The sequence below is a fragment of the Notamacropus eugenii genome, chromosome 1 (genome assembly GCF_028372415.1).
Source record: "Notamacropus eugenii isolate mMacEug1 chromosome 1, mMacEug1.pri_v2, whole genome shotgun sequence".
Lineage (NCBI taxonomy): Eukaryota > Metazoa > Chordata > Mammalia > Diprotodontia > Macropodidae > Notamacropus > Notamacropus eugenii.
Genome location: NC_092872.1, coordinates 150,947,274 through 150,968,556, shown reverse-complemented (window position 1 = coordinate 150,968,556; position 21,283 = coordinate 150,947,274). Strand labels below are relative to the sequence as shown.

General features: G+C 40.0%; 2 protein-coding genes across 2 annotated transcripts in view; one reads left to right on the top strand and one right to left on the bottom strand.

Moving 5' to 3' along the window:
- Positions 1 to 2,494, bottom strand: part of MCEE (methylmalonyl-CoA epimerase) — a 28,374-nt gene extending 25,880 nt beyond the window's left edge. The window contains exon 1 of the mRNA XM_072616652.1: positions 2,269 to 2,494. Within this exon, the coding sequence (XP_072472753.1) occupies positions 2,269 to 2,323 (55 nt within the window). The 5' untranslated portion in view covers positions 2,324 to 2,494. The remainder of the gene's footprint in view (positions 1 to 2,268) is intronic.
- Positions 2,495 to 2,785: 291 nt separating this feature from the next.
- On the top strand, positions 2,786 to 19,390 carry MPHOSPH10 (M-phase phosphoprotein 10). Its single transcript, XM_072616643.1, has 11 exons — positions 2,786 to 2,994; positions 6,365 to 7,022; positions 8,397 to 8,551; positions 9,121 to 9,286; positions 9,731 to 9,872; positions 12,538 to 12,605; positions 13,477 to 13,614; positions 15,136 to 15,246; positions 16,240 to 16,347; positions 17,892 to 18,122; positions 19,149 to 19,390. Exons 1-11 carry the CDS (start codon positions 2,897 to 2,899, stop codon positions 19,296 to 19,298), a joined length of 2,025 nt encoding a protein of 674 aa, XP_072472744.1. The 5' UTR covers positions 2,786 to 2,896; the 3' UTR covers positions 19,299 to 19,390.
- The last annotated feature ends 1,893 nt before the right edge of the window (positions 19,391 to 21,283 follow it).

The window sequence follows — 21,283 nt, the reverse complement described above, 5'->3', positions numbered from 1 at the left end:
TTACCTTTCCCCCAAATACGTCTCCCTTTCCCAAACTTCCCTATTACTGTTGAGGATATTATCATTCTTCCAATGACCCAGGTTTATAACTGGAGTATCATCTTAGACTCCTAACTCTTCCTTGCCCCACACATTCAATCAATTGCTAAATTTTGGAATGTTTATCCTTACATCTCTTGAAAATGACCCCTTCTCTCTACTCAGGACCAAGTTTTGATATTTGTTTCCTCTTCCCTGGACTCACATAATACCCTAAATGGTCTCTCTCCCCACCCCAATCCATCTTATATACAGTACATAGCCCTCCATTCAACAAATCATGTCTATTACCTCTAGGATCAAATCTAAATCCTGCTGGGCACTTAAAGTGTTGTACAAGCAGGCCCTTTTCTATCTCTCCAATCTCTGTGCATAGTACTCCCCTCCATGTAATCCAACCTTACCCGCTTCTGTGCTGTTATTCACATGAGATTTCCTCTACTGTTACTGTCTCTCACGTTCTCCCTCATACTTGCCTGCTGGTATCACCAGTTTCCTTCGACTTATCATAAGCACTACATTCTGTATTCTGCTCCCTCTAACAGCTAATACCTTTCGATTCAAGGTTGCCTTGAGTCTGCTTTATTTGTGTATAACATACACCCACATGTTGCTTTCTTTCTAGTGTAAGCTACTTGAGGACTATTGGTTTGTTTTTGTTATTGTATGCCAGCTACTACCACAATTCTAGTTTATTTAACAAATTACACACAAATATACACAAACCTTGAGTGCCAGGCTAAGCATGGCCTTTATTCAGAAAGTAATTTGGTGCCTTTGAAGAAATGTTTTAGTTAGAATAATTGTGCAGTAAGTGGTTAGAACCCCTTGGAAGCGGAAGACATAGAGGCAGAATTTAAGTTAGGAAGTAGTTATTAGACTGCGAGCTCCTTGAAAGCAGGGGCTGTTTTTTGCCTTTCTTTCCCAAGTGCTTAGCACAGTGGGGCAATTAGGTAGTGCAGTGGATAATCTGCTAGGCCTGAAGTCAGGAAGACTCCTCTCCCTGAGTTCAAATGTGGCCTCAGACACATATTAGCAGTATGATCCTGGGCAAGTCATTTAACTCTATTTGCCTCAGTTTCTTCATCTGTAAAATGGGGATGATACAGCGCTTTACCTCTGAGAATTGTGAGGATCAAATGACATAATTGTAAAGCACTTAGTATAGTGCCTGGTACATAGTGTGTTGGTCCTTTGTTGCAGTAGAAGACCATGCCATCAGAGAAAGAATGACATGACTTGCACTTGACTTTGTTTTGAGTGAGGGACGGCTGTGCAGGTCACCAGCCTCACTTCTCCTCCAGAACCATCTGAATCCAGTGACCAGATACTCATCAGGATGACTGGAGGTGACCCAGGATGAGGCAATTGGGCTTAAGTGACTTGCCCAAGGTCACACACCTAGTGAGTGTAACTCAGGTCTTCCGGACTCCTGCACTGGTGCTCTATTCACTGTCCCTCCGGTACACACCAGTGTATGAATGTTAAGTTACTATTATTAACTTCTGTGAATGCAGCGTGTTCACCATCTTTAGGTACCATCGTAGATGTTCTAGAAGCTTTGGATCTGTTTCTTTTACAACTTTATGGAGTATGAGCTAAAACTGATCATTTATTTTATTGGAGTTTAAAAAAAAAGAGTCAGTTTTAAAAATTCAATTTAGAGTGAAAGAACACACTTTGAATGCCTTCTCTGTTTATGTTTTGTTTTCTGAAGGCCTTCTTAAATGACCTTTCCCCAAATGACTTAATCTCCACTGCCTCTGGGGATGGCAGGTTGGCACAACTGGCATTTCCCTGCGTGTCTGCCCGGCAGGAAGCACCAGGAGTAGGACTGTGTGTCCTCAAACGCCCCCACCCCTTAATAAAGAGTCCCGGTCCAATCCACGATCGCTGAACGCGGATAAAGGACTTTAAAATGTTCAGGTTTGCTCGAGGGCGTTGGCGCAGGGCCCCTGCTGCCCTGGGCTGGCTTCATACAGGGAGCCCGAGGTCCTGGGTTCAAATTTAGCCTCTTACCATTCACTACCTGCCTGACCTCCTTAAGCCTCTGTCTTCTCACCGGTAAAACGGTCTCTTCAGCTCTAAATCTTCCCCGTCACCCCCGCCCTGTCTGCGGAGGGCCCTCTACGTCCGGCCTCCTAGAAGCGGAGGCAGCTCTCCTGAGCCTCGGCCCGCACCGCCCACCGCCGCCCGCCCGGGGCTCTCACAAAGTCCCACAAGTCCCACCTGCAAGCCGCACGGCGGACAGCGCCCACCGGACCACCTTCTGCACATGCGCCATCTTCCGAGGGGGTGGGTTCGGTGGGTGCGTGGAGGAGGAGGTGGCTGGCGCGCGACTTCGGGATTGGGCGGAGTGGCGCGTCTTAGGAGAAGGAGGAGCCGGGGAGGAGGAAAGGGGCGTGCCTTAGGAGAGCGTGCGGCTGCTGCGGTGGGTGGAGTGACTTCGAGGAGCCCGGCTCGGCTGTCTGTGATAGGTCGAGCTCCGGCGAGGGCTTTCAACTCCAACTTTATTGACAGCCTCGCAGAGAACAGAGTTCAAAATCAATCTGATGACCATTCCGCACTAGTAATAGGTTTTTCTAATAGCAGACTCTCCACCCAGCCTGATAAACAGTAGTGGACCCTGTTAGGAACCGTTTCTCAATGACTTCCCTCAGGCTCTCCTTCCTGTCGCGCAGGCGCGGCGGCGATAGGCCGCGGACTGGGGTCAGAGCGGGAGGGCGGGGCCTAGGAACTTGTGTGTTGCGGAACCACCGTCCCACAGTCGGAAGTTCCCTTGGGCCGGCTCGGCTTCGTAGTCGAGCGGCTTCCGGAGTTTCCTCTTCCGCTCCATGTGAGATCTGGACCGGCAGAGATGTCGAAGAAAAGTTTACGGGGCCGGCGGCGGCGGATCCTGGATCGCTGCCTGAAGGAGCTGGACACTCACACGGCTCATCCGGAGCAGTTCCTCACGTAAGCATCCCGTGGTGCGAGAGCTCCGGGCGGAAGGCGGCGTGGAGGAGGCCACGCCACGAGGCCTCGGCTCTCGATCTCGCCCCTGCCCAACGGGCTCATCCGGGGTGAAGGGAGGGGGAAGGATGGTTTCTCTTGGTTACCCCGGCGTCGCAGTCCGCTTGGAGGTAACTTTTGGAGCGCTGCCTCCTTACGGCTCCAGACGGTCCCCACCAGATCCCTCGTGACCAGGAAAGGCAGAAAGACAGCCCCTGCTTTCCGGGAGCTCACAGTTAATGCACCCATGCGCTGTCCACAGAGGGAGGAAGGCGTGGAGTGGCCGGAAAGGCTGCCCTGAGAAGGGACAGGGGCGGGAGGGGCGGCCGGGGAGGATGGCCGTGGTCGGGGACAGAGAGGGTCTCTGAGATAACGAGTCCCCGGGGGGAGGCCACCCGGATCGGCCAGTCCTGCTAAATATCCATGCGAGATGATGGCAGAGTTTTCAAGGTCTCATCCCAATTGGAGATGTTTGTAAAGGTCTTTCTTGTAGACCAGAAGATAGCTCGGTTCCCGTAGGTCTTGGAGTAATGGGTCCTGGGGGCAGAAAGACACGTTTGAACTCCTTGTAAGAGAGGACATCTGCTTGATAGAACTGTCTAAGAGTGGGGTAGGCTTCCCCAAAGAGTCATGTATTAGAAGGTTCCCTTGGTCTGCACGCTCTCCGACTTCCATCCTTGCCTTCTGTGACTGTCAGGACAGACCCTTCCCTTCCCTGAGGAGGCAGTCCCATAGCTAGGAGTTTGGAGAGCCTCCACTGTCCTGGAGCATGTTCTTAAGAGGGGACTTGAGATGTGACGTCCAAGGATTAACTGAAGCAAGTAGGGCTGTTTGGTCTAGAGAAGATCCAATGAGTCAACCTCAGCTGGCTGCAGCCCTTGTGTAACAGGGATTAAATTTATTTTACTTGACACCAGAGAACCAAACCAGAAACAGCAGGTAGAAGGTGAAGGGAGAAACCTTAAAAATCAGAGCTGGTCAAAGTAGGATGAAGTAGTGAGCTCTCCACCACCAGGAAAGTTCAAGTGGAATCTAGGTCCCCATTGGTCATATTGTAGACAGGCTTTCTGTTCAGGTAGAGGTGGGACTGGATGCCTGAGTGTTCTTCAGGTCCTGGGAATCTGAGCTCCTTTATAAGGAAGGTAAGAGACCTGTTATACTTTGTTAAAGCAAGCATCCTCCATCTTTGGGAGACTTAGTGGATGACCTATGTAAGAACTGCAAAGGATAAAAAGGCTTAGATGGGTTGTAATCTCTACAGTGTACAGAATCTGAACATTATTGATCCCCTTTCATAAGCCACCACTGTTTTAGTATTTTATGTTTTGCATGTTATACAAACACCCAATAAGTGCTTAGTCAGTTCTGTGCACAACGACCACAACTAGTGATTATTAGGCATCTACTTACATGCCAGGCACTATGCTAAGCAATGGAAGTACAAAGACTGTGCTGCCCTCAAGGAACTCAGTCTAATGGGGGTGGGGATTAAGAAGAGACAACATGCAACAAACAACTATGTAGGAAATAGAGATGGGTAGAGAGAACTTTGCAGGCATGGGAGGCAGCCAGGGAAAATGCATTGAGTATGAAGTGTCTTGTGTGAGGAAGAACAAGTAAGGCATAGTCACTGGATCATAAAGTTCATGGAAGGAAGTCAGGTGTAAGAAGACTGGAAAGGTAAGAAGGAGCTAGGTTATGAAGGGCTTTAAAAACCAGAGGATTTTCTATTACCTGAAGGTAATAGAAACTCACTGGAGTTTATTGACTTAGGGGGTGACTTGGTCAATTCTGCTCTTTAGAAAGATCACTTTGATTGCTGAGTAGAAGATGGATTGGAGTAGGAAAGTTCCTGAACAGATTGATTGGGATAATGGTAATAGAGGCAAGTGTGGCATGAATAACTGAATCTTTTGCTTTTCTCCAAACTTTGTTTTATTGTAGATTTTTTTTAACATCCTCCCTCAACAAACTTTTACAATAAGTTACTGAGTAGCAAAATTTCTCTTAATTTTACCACTCCAGAAAATGTAGTGGGCATGTGGTTATGTTTAATCCATTTAAAAAAATTATGAGTATACGGCTCTTTTCTGTGGGTGAAGAGTTAGAAGTTGAGGGGAAGCCCATCCATGGGGAATAACTGAACAAGTTGTGGTGTGTGGAATATTCTTGTCCTATAAGAAATGATGAGCAGGATACTCTCAGAGAAATCTGGAAAGACTTACATGGGCTGACAAAAAGTGAAATATATTGTGTGCAAAGTAACAGCAATATATTAAGATGATCAGCTATGAATGACAGCTATTCCCAGCAATACAGTTATCCCAGTCAACTCTGAAGGATTTGTGATGAAAAATGTTGTCCACCCCTGTGTTGCAGACATGGGATGGAAGCTGGGGCTCTGCCCACCCAGGGACACCAAAAACTGTTGTGGTTTCATGATGTGTTATCTCAAAGAATTCAGAGTCAGACCACCTCTGATCTAAGTATAGGCATTTATTGAGGATTGACGCCCCTTTTGAAACGGGCTGGGTTCCAAGAAGAACTAGCAACTTCAGTGAAAGCAAGATGGATTTTTTTAATAGGGTAAAGATGTAATTACACAACAGAAATTATGAACATTAAAAAGTCAGGAGGGATTTGTTAAGGGATTAGATAATGGGGAGGGATCTCTTCTATGGTTTGGTGGTCAAACATCCTGGTCTTGCAGCCCTTTATTGGCTAGCTATTGTGGTTGTGTCTGGTCAAGATAGATAGGTAGGTATTGTGGTCCTCTCCTCTGCTAAATGGATGATGTGATTATGCTTGAGATCAAGAACACACCTGTTCAAATATGTGAATTGGATCTGGGGGTGGTAGCTAGTTAGGGGCAGTATCTATATTGAGTCTGGGGGCCGTATAGTATGGTTAAAGTCAGATTGTGTGGTTAAATTAGGACATGCTTGCTGTTCAATGGGCCCATAAAGAAGTTAGATATTGGGGCTGGTGGCAGCTTTATTAGGATTCCATCACCCAAAGAAAGAACTGATGATATCTGAATACAGATTGAAGCATCCTTTTTTTAACTTAATTTTTCTTAGTTTTTTTTTTTGTCTGTGTTTTCTTTCACAACGTGACTATTAATGGATATGTTTTGTGTGACTATACATGTATAACTTATGTTGAATTGCCTGCCTTCTCAATGAAGGGGGCTGGGGATGAAGGAAGGGAGAGAATTTTGAACTCAAAGTTTTAAAAATGGGAAAAATAAAATACTAAATAAAGCCTAAAAATGTGACTATAAAAATGTTGAAGGTATTATTTTAAATTTATTGACGTTTTCTTCCCTTCATAGTGTTCAAGATGGATTGGCTGTAAATTTTATATCTTTAACAAAAGCCCTTTTTGATTTACATAAATCATTCAAGGCCGATGCAACTCTTGGGAGCCCTTTAGAAGAATTGGTGATAGAAAACTTTGATGATGAGCAGATTTGGCAGCAGCTGGAATTGCAGAATAAACCAGTTTTACAGTACTTTAAGAAAGCTGTTATTGCCAATGTTAAAGACAAGGAACTCCGTCTTCTCCCAGAGAGTGAAGAGGTTGACTCAGAGATAGACATTGACAGTGAGGAGGAAATAGAACAGGATTCGAAGCTGGAGCAAAAGTCAGATCTAGTTCATGATGGTCTTGAAAAAGACAGTAAGAGAAAGAAAAAGTTAAATAAAGTTGATATGGAGGAACGTTCAGATTTTAACGATGAGGATTCTGACCTTGACTTTGACATTGATAAACTCGAACGTCAAAACAAGAAGCCAAAAGTATTTATTAAGTCAAAAGAGAAATCCATAGTAGATGATAAATTTTTCAAATTATCTGAAATGGAGTCCTTTTTGGAAGATATGGAAAAAGAGAAGAAAGAAAAAAAGGAAGATGATGAAGATGATGTTAATTATTTTGAGGAAATTATTTCTGATGAGGATGGTGACCTATTTACAGACTCTCCAAAAAAGGTAAAGTTTTTCTTTTGTCTAGTGATTAAGTTTTGTCCTTTTCCTTTTGTGGATATTTAAAGTATCTTTAATATAAAAAGGACTTCCTTTCTCACAGTTCATTAGGACTCAAATGAATAATTCAGATATGTTAAAGCAAATAAAAATGACCCAAAAATTTTCACCAAACTCATCACTTTCTCATCCTACTTCATCTTATTCCCATAAAACCTCAACCAACCAAAATAGAAAGGTTAGGGCCTATAGCATTTAATAATTTTAAAGTACATTTAATATTTCTTTTAGTCTTGACATGGGTTTGCTTAATATTTGTTCTCATATTTTCCCATAAACCTAGTCCTTTCACACTTTGCAGTACCTGTCCGGAACATCACTTCCCTTCCAGTCACCCAGGTTGGAGACCTTGGAGTCATCCTTTACTTCTCAGCCGCTTTTATCCGACATAATCCAGTCAGTCACCAAGACTCGTCAAGTCTGCATTAACATCTCTTGGATCCAACCCATAAAGCTCCCTCCTCGTTCAGGGCCTTGTTGCTTCTTGTCTCTACTATTGTAGTGATTTCTCTGCTTCAAGTCTTTCCCTACCATTCCATCCGCTACTTGCTGCCAAAGGGATTTTCTTAAAGCACAGGTCTGACCATATCACTCCTCTGCTCTGTAAGCTGAAGGGCTCCTCATTACACTTAAAATCAACTACAGACTCCTTTGTGTGGCTTTTGAGACCTTTCACAACCTGGATCCACATCGGGGGTCTCCTTTTATATTCCCCTTCTTACCTTCTACAGTCCAGACAAACTGGCCTTGCTGTTTTCTCATTTATGATACAACACACTGTCCCCTCTTAGAGTTCACTACCTCTTCACCTCTGCCTGTTAGGATCCTTGGTTCCTTTCAAAACTTAGATCTTCTACATGAAACCTGTGCTCTCTGCTGCTGGTGTATTTCCCCTCCCTGAACACGATCTTCTATTTCTTTTGTATGTACATATGCGTAGCATATGTATACACACACATATATACATTTTGTTTCCTTAATAGATTATATGCTCCTTGAGACCAGAGACTGTTTAATTTCCGTTTCTGTATTCCTAATGTCTACCCAGTAAGTGCTTATCAATTGACCTTTGTTAAATTAAGAGATGTAGAATTCTTTATTCTCTTTTGCCAAATTTAAATATTTTTTTATGCCTAAAAATCAATGAATGATCTGTGTGCAGATCTTATAGGCTATATTTTTCTTTTACTCTTAAATGCTAATTTCAGTTAATAACTTTCATTGGAAAATAATTTTCAGCATGTAGAAAGTACTTTTAAAAAACTTATTTTTAAAGTTATTTTCTCTCCTTAAGCAGAAGATTTAAATGTTTTATTTTAGTCAGAAAAAAGTTCCAGAAACCTAAAATACAAAGATTTCTTTGACCCAGTTGAAAGTGAAGACACAGCAAGTGATAATGATGGACTGGGTCAGGATGAGGTTGAAGATGAGGATAAGGAAATGGATCATGAAGAAGAGGAAGACATTTCTGAAGAGTGAGCATTTTGAGTCATCCTTTTTAAGTTGTGTCATGTAATTTGCCCATCAGTTTTTGTCTGGTTTTAATGTGAGTTGTCATATGCTTCATTTAGGAAGGTGTTACTTTAATTTCACTCTAGAGAACCCATATGTGTAGATGGTGGGTGGAGATGGGCCAGCAATGGGGAGGGCTTTACAATAGCTTATGGTTTTGCTATATAGTTCTTTGATTTGGTTCCTATTTTCAATAAAAATCACTAATGTCAACATTGTATCATCAGTTGTTAGAAATTATGAACTATTAAGGTTGCTATTTGAATATATTTGTTTAAATCAGTGTTGAATATTAGTGTATTAAATGAATATTATGAAATCTTTTTTTAGCTATATGGGAATTAGTTTAAAATGATTCCTTCTTGATTTTTTATAAGTTTTCTTGACTTTGGAAGTATAGGAAATGTATTAGATTTTGAGGGTATGGTATATTTAAAATGGAAAAGTTTTATTATTGGAAAATATTTTTTTTTCCTTTCCTAGAAGATACATGTGAATAGTATTTCCTTTGCTAAATGTCTTGATGGTTTAGGGATGAAGAAGATGAAACTGAAGAAAATGAGAATAGACAACATGGAGCTGGGAAAAGAGTAACCTTTGCTTTGCCTGATGACAAAGAAATCCAAGACACAGATGCTTTCAGTGAAAAGAATAATTCTGATGGAGTCAAATCCTCTTTTGAACAAAGACAGGAGAAGGTAACGTATAGCCAATATATATTGTACAAAGAAGCAAAACATTTGGTTTGCAATAGCTGTGACTTGTCATTTCTCAATGTTGTTTGAGAAAATGCATTTAAAGTGATTTTAAACTTTAAAGTGGTATCTAAATGTAAATGATTATTACTATATGAATATTAATATAACATTTTCCTAACTCACTGAAATCTTCTAATGCATGAAAGTCACCCATGTGGTCATGAAGCCTGTACCTGCTCAAGTTCTGGTAGATACTGCCAAGCTGAGAAGGTTGAAGAGTAGGTCTTGTCCATTGCCTGGACTTATGCCTAGATTGACTATCACCCCTCTTAGAGGCCATTTATTAATGTAAATGGGATTGTGACCAGCATATATGGAGGCTACCCCACCAGTGAAATAAAATACAAAGTAATGAAATAAGTACTTTTCCCCTTTTATTCTCAGATGGCAGAAAGAATTAAATCTTTAGAGAAAGAGTTGTTGGAACAGAAACCTTGGCAGCTTCAAGGGGAAGTGACAGGACAAAAGAGACCAGAAAACAGCCTTCTAGAAGAAACATTACACTTTGACCATGCAGTCAGGATGGGTAAATGTTTAATGGTTTCTTCGTACTTTGATTACTTTGATATTTGTTTATGTGCCATATTTAAAACAGTATTTGATAAAGAATTGAACATTTATTTTCCAAAATAGTGAATAATATTTAACTTTACCTGTGTGAACCTTAGTATTACTTCACCTTCTTGGGCATCAGTTTCCTCCTCTGTAAATGGGAATGATTTAATAAGGCTTTACAACTATCTTGTTGTATCCTCACAACAACTCTGGGAGGTAGATGCTGCTATTATCCCTATTGTACAAATGAGGAAAGTGAAGCAGATGGGGAAAGTGACTTGCCAAGGGTAACATAGTGTCTAAAGTTGGGGTTCAGATCTTTCTAAATCCAGATTCAGTGCTTTATTGGACTGAATCTTATATGATAAGATTTGATAGAATAAGTAAGTCTTGCATCTAGGTACAAAAAAATTAGCTTCATAAGTAAAAGATGAGGGAAGTGTGGTTATACCACAGTTCTGTTAAAAGATCTAGGGCTTTTGGTGAACTGCATGGCCAGTGTGAATTAGCACTGAGATGTGGTAGCCAAGGAAGCAAATATGATCATGGACTGTATTACAAGGCATAGATTCCAGGAAGAGGGGGATGATAGCCCTGCTGCACTATGCCCTCATCAGACCTCGTCTGGGCACCAATACATTGTTTAACTGGAGAGTATTCAGAAGAGGATAGCCAGGATAGTGAAGGACCTTGAATCCGTGTCATATGAGAGTCAGTTAAAGAAATTGGAGGTGTTTAGGTTGGAGAAGAAGAAATTTGACGAGGAGATGTGTCTTCAGGTATTTGAATGACTATCATGTGGGATGGGGATTAGATTTGCTGTATTTGACCCCATAGAAGAATCAGGAGCAATACACAGATTAAAAAGAAACAAATTTAAGATTTATATCAAAAGAACCTTCTTAACAATTAAAGCTATTCAGAATTGAAATGGACTGGTTTAAGAACTGGTGGGTTCCTCCTTCTTGGACATCTTCAAGTAAAAGCTGGACGACCACTTGCCAGGTATTTTATGAAGATATTGGAGTAGGTGGCCATTGTGGTCCCTCTAACTCTCCAGTTACATTAGTAATCTCTGACGTTAGCTTGTGAGGATAACTAAAGACTAAAGCATTCTACAGTTAGGGGACGGGAGTGCTTTAGCAAAGAATGAATGAAGTAGGTGGCTAATTTGTAGGGTTTCCAGTGAGATCTAAAATTGCCCCCAAGCAACATGAAGAAGCTCCTAACGTAAGTGGTTGGGTAGTTCTTGACCCAGAAGTTGCTGATATGGAAGAAAATTTGCCTTTCTCTTACCATGGCCCAAAATAATGCTCATTTGCCCTGTAAATATAAACATGTTGGACACATTAAGCTAAGAGGCAGCATAACATGGACTAAGTGTTAGATTCTAAATCATGGAGACTTCAGTTTAAATCCTGTTTCAAATACTACGTGACCTTGAGCAAGTCAGCTAACCACACTTGGCCTCAATTTGTTCATCTGCAAAAATGTAGGTACATATTATGCCCAGCACAGGGTTGCTGTGTGAGGCTCAAGTTAGATAGTTTTTTTTGTGAAAACCACTTTGCAAACCTGAAGCCACTGTATAAATGCCACTTATTACAGATAAAACTATGCCTTGGAGTTTAACTTTATTACTTAGAATTTTGTTGTGTAATGGGGAAACTATTTAGATTGTGATATATAATTTGATAATGTGACAATGCAAATTTAATGTCTTCATTGGGATGCTGTAGGTTTATTCCTTGGGACTTATGTAATTGTAAAGTATTATAACTGGTATATTGGGTTTTAAAAAAAATAGGGCATAGGCAAATGAATGTTTATATTTTAAAAGTAGTTCTATCTTAGAACTTTAGTATTCATCACAACATTGGTAATTCTGGTTAAAACACATTTGTTTTAGAATTGTCTGTGAGCCTGTGTCATACTTTTTAAGATCCCCAGTGATGTCAAATATTTGTCATTTCAACATGAATCTGATTTTTGAAAATAGCTAAAAATCATTCGAAACCACATATGGAGAATGAGGAAAGTCATTAAGTTGGGTAATAAAAAAACAATACATAATATAAATGATTCTTAAGTGGACTCTAACAGAAATTCCCCAACAAATTTTTTAATGTTATAAACAATGACAACAATATAAAATAGTCTCTCAAGGTGATTAGCTTGAGAAACAACACCTCTGTGAATATAACATACACACTTATAAACATACATACAGGCATGCATGCATATAGAGACAAGCATGTGAAAACTTCTTTTCTGGCTATTTGGGGATAGCTAAAGTACCTTCACAACTGCTATTTTATTCTCATGAGAATCTTTTAAGGAAGCCAGGGCAAATGGGATTATCCCTATTAATGTCTAAGGAGATTGAAGGCCAGAGTCCACAGTTTTACAGCTTGGAAGCAGCAAAATCAACTCATTTGACTCCTATTATAGAACTCTTTCTTCTGTCAGCTTGGTGGACTTCATTTTAGTTCAAACAGTTCTAGTACAAGAGTTTTGTTTTTCCAAGGCATTTTGATCAATAGAAAGGACCTCTCCATGAGTATTGAAATATTTTTTTAAATAGTGTACCATTGTTAAATATTGATTAATAATCTATTTTGTGTTCCTTATTTTAGCACCTGTGATTACTGAGGAAACCACTTTGAAACTCGAGGATATCATCAAACAGAGGATAAAAGATCAGGTTAATAGCTTTTCATTTCCAGGACTGACATTTCCAGAAATGAATATAAGTTTCTTTGAGTGTTGATTGGACCATGATTGTTATTTTTTGTTTAACAGTTCTCAAATATTTTTATATTCTTTTCACTAAAAATTTGAGTTGTCTAAGACAGAGTTTAACAACCTTTTTTTATTATGAAGATACATTCATTTCTTTGTGATTGGTGTGGACCTACAGTGGGGTGAAATGAGGAGTGACTGCTCAAGCCATTTCCATGCTTTAATATCATGCTGATATTTTAAATTTTGAGGAGATACAAGAAACAAGATGTGCTTAGAAGCCATGTATTTCCTTTCTATAATGCCATTAGGGAAAGAGTGGATAGTGACATCTATTGGATTTTGAAATCAGTCTGATTATAGTAGACAACACAGGGTTCCTTGCTCTAGACACATCTTATAACCTGGTGAGTATATATTATATTTAGAAATATTAAATACCTCATCATTTTACATTTAGTAAATAAAAGTTTTGTTTAATTGGTCTTATTCTGGGACCATTAAAATAAAGCTTAACTAGCTATAATGTCCCTTCACCTATCTGTGCTTCTTTAATATAAAATATATAAGAAATATTTTTCTTCTCTTTACAAAGTATACTGGATTATTTTGTTGTTTTTTTCATGACAGGTTTTATGTTACATAAACTGTCATGGGGAAATCTGAGTGTTAATAGTATTTTATGCACAAGTGTTGTTAACGTCTTGGAAAAATTTATTTTTGCTTCTGTTGAAACACAGTAAAACAGTTGTGTTTTAGAAATGAATTCCCTGTATATATGTACGATAATGTAAAATTATTGAATTAAGAGTTTTCCCCTATTTATTTTTTAGGCTTGGGATGACGTAGTACGTAAAGAAAAACCAAAAGAGGAGGCATTTGAATATAAGAAGCGTTTAACATTAGATCATGAAAAGAGTAAGTTGAGCCTTGCAGAAATTTATGAGCAAGAATACCTCAAACTTAACCAGGTAAGAAACTTTGTAGCACAAACCCTTTGCTATTAAAGAAAAAGAAACTGGGGATTTTCGTGAATTTTTTTTTCTTTCTTGAAGTGAGTTAGATTAGGTAGGTTTTCTGCCCAGTTAAATTGGGTAGAAAAATAACATTTTTATTGAAGATATTTTCCATGAGATAATAGAAATACTTTCTTTGATGGGATTTTATTTTTCAACTTTCCCAGAATAAGTGAAACTATCTTTATAATTGTTGTAATTTCTTAGTGGAAGCTTAATGAACCAAATGAATTTACTTCTATGGAATATGGGATTCTTTCCCCCAGCTAAATGGAATTATGTAAAGAAGACTTCATTAATTAACAAAATAAGTCATACATTTGTAATTCTGGCAAATACTAACTGAATGAATTTTCATTATATGATTTCTTAGCAAAATGTTCAGATTTTGCTTGGGAACAGGAAAGTTTACTAGATTTGGTGAAAGTTGAAGTCATTCTACAATTTGGAGCTGATAGAGAATTTTGTGTTTCCTCAGGAGTTGATCTGGAGTTTGGTTTAGTTGAATTTCCCCACACCCCCCTCCTAGAATAGGCACAAACTCCAATTCAGTCCTTGAACCAGCCTCATCTCCTTGGAAGTTTTAGACACTGAGAGCAATTGGGGTCGAGATTTGGAGTTAGAGCATGGTGGCAAATAGCCATTCACTTTCCTCTTTGTTTCTCAACGAATCCTTGGGGCACTCTGACCTTACTGTGGTAATGGTGTTAGTAGGGAAAATAGAGAAGTCTGGGAACTATTGTCAAATTTAGTTCCAATAATGCCATTGTCAAATGTGACAACTTGTAGTAGATACTAGATGACCATCAATATGTAGCAGTTAATGGGCCTCCTGAAGTGCCCTTTCTTTTACCTTATTTTTAAAATTTATTTATTTACTTTTAGTTTACAACATTCAGTTCCACAAACTTTTGAGTTTAAAATTTTCTCCCCCTCTCTCCACTTCCCCCTACCCATGACAGCATGCAATCTGATATAGGCTCTACATATAAATTCATAGTAAACATTTTCACATTAGTCATGTTGTAAAGAAGAATTAGAACCAATGGAATGAACCACAAGAAAGAAGAAACAAAACAAAAGAGACAGCAAATAGTCTGCTTCGATCTGCATTCAGACTCTGTAGTTCTTTCCAAGTCAGTCGTCGCACAGTGTGACTGTAACTGTACAGTGTTCTCCTGATTCTGCTCCCCTCACTCAGCATCAGTTCATAGAAGTCTTTCCAGGTTTTTTCTGAAGTCTCATCATTTCTTAGAGCACAAGATTGTACTCGTATACCACATCTTGTTCAGCCGTTCCCCAATTGATGGGCGTCTCCACAATTTCCAGTTCTTTGCCACCACAAAAAGAGCTGCTATTGAACTGTTCTTTAAGGCAAAAGCCCAAAATTGTTTTTGGGGCAATAGAACTTTCCTCAAAAGTACTGTTTTGTTCTGAGATTTGGGTTAAGCTCAGTTACTGAGTTCATTATTTTAGGAAAAGAAAGAAGAAGAAGAAAACCCAGAGCATGTAGAAATTCAGAAGATGATGGATTCACTCTTTCAGCAACTCGATGCTCTTTCTGACTTTCATTTTACACCTAAGCCAGTAAGTATATTAGGATTTAAGATTCCTGTGAATTGTAGGTGACTCACTCCTTAGTCTGATATGCAAAACTTTGTACACTCTGTCTCCCACCTGCCTTTCCCATCTCAATGCTGCTCACTGCCCCACTTCCTTGCCCCTCTTCTGTTACCATGTATTTCTCACCAGTGTGCCTGTTATCCTTTCCTAACATTGTACCCTTGTTCATGCTTGTGTGTTTTTTTCCTCTCCATTCCGCTCATCTAATTTTTGTCAGTCCATTAAGGCCAAGCTTTTATTAAAGTGTTCCCTTGATTTGACACTCAATCATGATCCTTATAACTCTTCTTGTGGGTGATATCCCTAAACACATGTTGTTTGAACACTTGTAGTGATCAGGGGCTCAGTCTCAAGTCGGAGCATTTTCAGATAGCTCTAGTTTTTAGGAATTTATTCCTTACGTTCAGACTCTGCATCTGCTTCCCTGTCATTCATTTTTGTTCTTACCTCTTGGACCAGGCAAAATGTGTAATCCCATCTATGCCTTTCTGTTTTAAGAGAAAATATGTTTGCCTTTTGGTTGCTGTCCTCTCCTCAGTTTACTCACTTATAAAATGAGAAAGCTTGACTAGAGGTCTCTAAAGTCCCTTCCAGTTCTAAATCTGTTTCTCTGATTTCTGATGTCAGCTGTCATCTCTCATATCCTCCCTTAACAAATCTCATCAGGATCTGAAGACTATAATTTCTTAGATTTTCCTTTTCACTCCTTCTAAAGAGGGATTTTGGGCAGGTCTCAAAAAACTGATGACTTCACAATTACTTCATCAATACCATTTTGATCTGATCATACCTAAGTTTAGGTAATAAAAATATTACCCTGAATGTTACCTCATTTATTCATATTTTATTATATTTACCACATAATGCCTTACAAGATTTCAAATGAGTAGCATTATGATAACTACTCTTTTGTATTTTTAGAGTTATTTCTGACTTTTATGTTATTTCATTTTCTAGCCTGTTCCAGAGATTAAAATTGTGTCTAATCTTCCTGCTATAACTATGGAGGAAGTGGCACCAGTACATGTTAGTGATGCAGCACTCCTAGCTCCAGAAGAAATCAAGGTAAGAAGCAGATATGGAGAACATGCAGTTTTATAAATTACACATTTGTAATTTAGATATTTGTGCTTTTGAATGTCTTTTTTGCTAATTTCCTTTGTGAATGGAAAGTTTATATAGTGGATTATATGTAAGTTAACAGGAATAATACAGTCTCTTGCTTCATCATTATTGTCTTTTCTAGGGATATTCGCACAGATAATATTGTGATGTAATATTTAAATTTAAAATCTTAATCTTTTCTTCCTGGCTATCAAAAGGGATAGAAATGAGTTAAAAGCAGCTAGTTGGTATCAAATGCTATATAAATGCCTAAAAGACTAAAAAAGAGGAAGCAGTTGTAGCAGCCAGCCTTGCGATCAGAAAGACCTCCTCAAGCCCTGCCTCTGGTATAGGGTAGGCTGTGTAATACAAGCCAATCGCTTACTTTCTCAGGGTCTCGGGCAACTCTTTAAATCATAAATTATGGAAGAATTACTGTTCTGTGTCAGTGAAGGCAGAAGACAGCTGAGTCTGCAGGTCTAAATCAAGGGAAAAAAGATAACTTTAATTGTATCTGTGATGTTACATTTCAATAACAAAAATTATTCTAAATGATCCCATGCCAGTTTCATTGGTAAAAAGACTATCAGAAGACTTTTTTTCCTTTTAACTTTTATTAACAATGGAATCTGGCATTAATAATGGAATTAGAATATCTAGTTAAAAGTTGGATACACTAGTTATATATGCAGTCTCTTTTATGTACAAATATTGTATCATTTGAATGGCCGCTTCAGGTAGTGTCCTGCCCTGCCGACCTCTGCCCAAGAAGCTAGTCCTTTCTCATTCCTCTCTCCACTCTCATTCCCCTTCCTTGTCTCTATGGCAGAGGGATGGTGGCTTTTGCCCCATTCTGTCACAAAGTGTGGTACTTGTAGGCATCAGAAAAAAATACTTCAGATCCCAACTCTGCCACATATCACTGGTGTGACTTTGAGCAAATCACTTAACTTCCCTAGGCCTCAGTTTTCTTACTTGTAAAATTAGGGGATTGAATTAGAAGGCCTTTAAAATCCTCTAAAGTTCTAAGTCCATGATACTGTCAATCCTAGCTTCAAGCTATTAATTCTCATGTCCTAATAAGACTTCATCTTTGAAGCTATATGTGGTTATCCTTACTCTTGGAATTGAATTCTAAATTGGAATTTTAAGCATATTTTCCCACTGAAATATTATAAATAGTGATTTACCGCTTATCACCACACTTCAGCTATGTTGTGGGTCAGCCTGTGAGCTCAACTCTAATTTATTTTATTGTTTCTATGGAAAAGTATGCTTCATATTTTCAAAAATAAATTTTAAAAGTAACTTTTGGAACATGTCCATTAATAATTTGGAAGACTGCCTATATGTCATATCAGATTTCTACCACTGATTTGTTCTGGAATTATAAGGCTCTCTTATTACTGTATTTTAGTTTCTTTTCCTGTAAAATGAGATTACTTGCCTCCTCTTGTTCCTTGAATTTTGAGGGTGAGTTAAAGGTATTGTTTTTGTTTGTATAGGAGAAAAATAAGGCAGGGGACATAAAAACAGATGCAGAGAAATCTGTTACAGACAAGAAACGAGAACGAAGAAAGAAGAAACATCGTAAGCGTATGAAATTAAGAGAAAAGGAAAAACGGCAAAAATTGTTAGCAAAAAGAAATCCTGAGCAGGCTAGCAAATATACCAAAGCAGCAACATCTGCACAGTTAAAGAAACTAACTAAAGCAGGCAAAGCTTCTATACTAAAGGTAAGGCATGGTGGAATATGGCCAATTAGAAACAGAAACCTTTTTTTTTTTTTTTTTTAAATAAAGAGCATTTGTGTAAAAGTAGAGGTCAAGGTTACTGCTGTGTTTGGCTGACCTTGAGACATACACACACACACACACACACACACTCTCTCTCTCTCTCTCTCTCTCTCTCTCTCTCTCTCTCTCTTCCAATTCCTTTTGTCCATATTGGGTGAGTCAGTTTCAATGGCATCTAAGTTTCTTTTTAGTTCTAATTCTATAATTAGAGTATGCTATAACAGAATAATTGATGATGTAGCAGTCTAAGTCTACTGCTGATTGATTTGAATTATGAATTTCACCATGTTGGGTTAGTTATATTTTACTTCAGATATTTTTTGGAAAACTCAGTACAGCTGTTTTGCTGTTTGCACCTTATTGTTTGTAATTATTTCCTTCTTTGTAAGAAAAACATCACTAAAATATGTCACCATATCAGAAGAAAAAACTAGCTACAAAGGATCAGGTTCATTTAGCACAATTTTTCTTTATTTTAGTGTTTATTGGTATTTATTTCAGAGAGTAAAATGATTTTTAGAAGCTTAATTTATTGACTTTTTACAGACTCTTTCAAACAACCCCCCTCCCTCCACTTGCACACACTTCTTTCTCAATGTTTTAGATTGGGGATTGTTGAAATTTGGATTCCTATATTGAAATTGCTGTGCTTATATAAACCTATCTTCCTGAAACAATAACAGCATATTCTGTGTCTACAAAGAAAGATCAGCTTCTTTTCTTTGTTTCTGGTTGCCTAATTCTTTTGTTGGGGAATAGTAGGGGGCATGTGTGAGAGGAAGAAAGAAATCCACCATATTTAGAAATTAAATTGTAGCAACGCTATCAAAAATGCAACTATCAGGAACTTATTAATATTTGGGTATAAAGAATACAACTTTTTACATGACTTTTAATAGACCTTCAATTAGATAAAAAAGAAACTTTGTTTTGTAGAAATATTTTATGCTTTGTTTCCTACTGCAGGATGAAGGCAAAGACAAAGCCTTGAAGTCATCTCAAGCCTTCTTTTCTCAATTACAAGATCAAGTGAGAATGCAAATACAAGATGCCAAGAAAACACAAAAAAAGCAAAAGAAGAAAGAAGAAATCTCTGTTCATAAACTCAAGCTGTAACATATTTTATCATAATGTAAATATTAAGCTAAGCATATATGGATTTCATCATTCTATTTCTTAATAAACTTTTGGATATATTTTTCTTTTCATTATAGCAGATATTTTTGGTTTCTTAAGTTTTGAAGACTAACCCTGTAGAGGTTTGTGGAGCAGTGATGCTTCTAATTCGGTCCATTAATGATTTATCAAGTCCCTACCCTGTGCCAGGCACTGTGTCAAATGCTAGGGAAACAAGAAATAAAAAGATAATCCTTCCCTCATCTAATGGCGGTTGGGGGAGTAACAATACACAAAAGGGTCAGAAGGAGGGGAGAACACCAGGGCATGTCTGGCAGTTGGGGCAGCTTGTTCCCTGGATTTGAAGCCAGGCAGAACAGCAGAGTGGAGGGAGCTGAGAGTCCAGTTTCTGTTTTCTGTAGAGGAAAGCTTTGGAAGGACTTGCTACTCTGCCCTCAGGCCCTCCAGTTAGAGGGGGGAGGCTGAGGGAGGTGGTGTCAATCAAGGCTAGAGATTGGTGGTGAGATTAGGTGATGATCTACAAAAGTGATGGCATTTTGTAGATGAAATGATTTCATTTAAATGAATAATGATCAAATAAAATGGTCAATAAAATGATCAAAATTGGGATTTTTTTAAAAATAGAGATGAGGTACTGAGGCATCCATAGCTTCACCTAGACCTGCCTTTAATGGCAGATGTGTGTGCAAAGTCATTGATCAAGGCAAAGAATACAGTTTATGGCTTTGGGAAAGCACAGATTGATTTATGTGGAGATCTTAATGGGGAGGGACCAAAGCGTGGTTTTCGAGTTTTAAAAAACATTTTATTCTCCTTCATTGCACTTCTGGAGCACTTTATTAGGGAGGGTTTCAGTTCTTGGAGTTGAAAACTGCCTTGTTTTCAAAATTGCTGGGTTCTCACCTGAACCCCAAGGAATCTAAATTAAGCCAGTTAGAAATCTGTACCTGGGATCCACGGAGGACAGAGGGAACTGAAAAAAGGAAGCGAATTAAAGGCAGGGTGGCAATTTATTGGAAAAGTAGGTTGTTCTAATGCCACCTAAATCACCTTCCTCCCACAGTTCTGATCCAATTCAACAAACAATAATAAATTAAAAAACATTTAATATGTTCTAATAAGGAACACGAGATCCGTGATGAAATCCAACCAGTTCCTCACAATCTGATACGGAGTTTGAACCGGTATTAAAGCTGATTCTTCACTACCGATCATAGGTAAGTGACTGGCGGCCCAGGAACAAGCACTTAAATGGAGCCTGTGCGCCCCAGCCACGCCGCTAAGGGAGATCTCCCCATAATCCTGGGAGGAAAGTGCTAATATTTCTGTTTTGTAGTCGAGGAAACCGAGAGATGGATCCAGTCCCACCCCCAGCACGGGTCGGAGGGCGTCTCTGAACCGAACGTGATCACGGTGGTCACAGCTCCTAAACCCGCAGAAATGAGCGTCCAGTCAGGACGGTGGCGCCGAAACCCGGGTGAAAAGCAGGCAAGTTTGGACCAAGCCTTGCTTTCCGCTTGGAGATGTGAGCCGTCGGTGAAGGAGCCAGGAAGCCGGTCCGGGAGCGCAGGCAGGGCGGGCGAGCCCTCGTGTGTCCGCCCCCGAGGCACCGTTCTATGGAGAACCCCTGGGGCGGGCGGCCGCGCGGGGGTCCGGAGGGGCGGGGGTCCGCAGGGGCGGGGGTCCGCAGGGGCGGGGGTCAGCAGGGGTGGGCGGCCACGCGGGGGTCCGGAGGGGCGGGGGTCCGGAGGGGCGGGGGTCAGCAGCGGCGGGGGTCCGGAGGGGCGGGGGTCCGCAGGGGCGGGGGTCAGCAGCGGCGGGGGTCCGGAGGGGCGGGGGTCAGCAGGGGCGGGGGTCCGCAGGGGCGGGGCGGGGGTCCTCAGGGGCGGGGGTCCGGAGGGGCGGGGGTCCGGAGGGGCGGGGGTCCGGAGGGAGGGGGTCCGGAGGGAGGGGGTCCGGAGGGG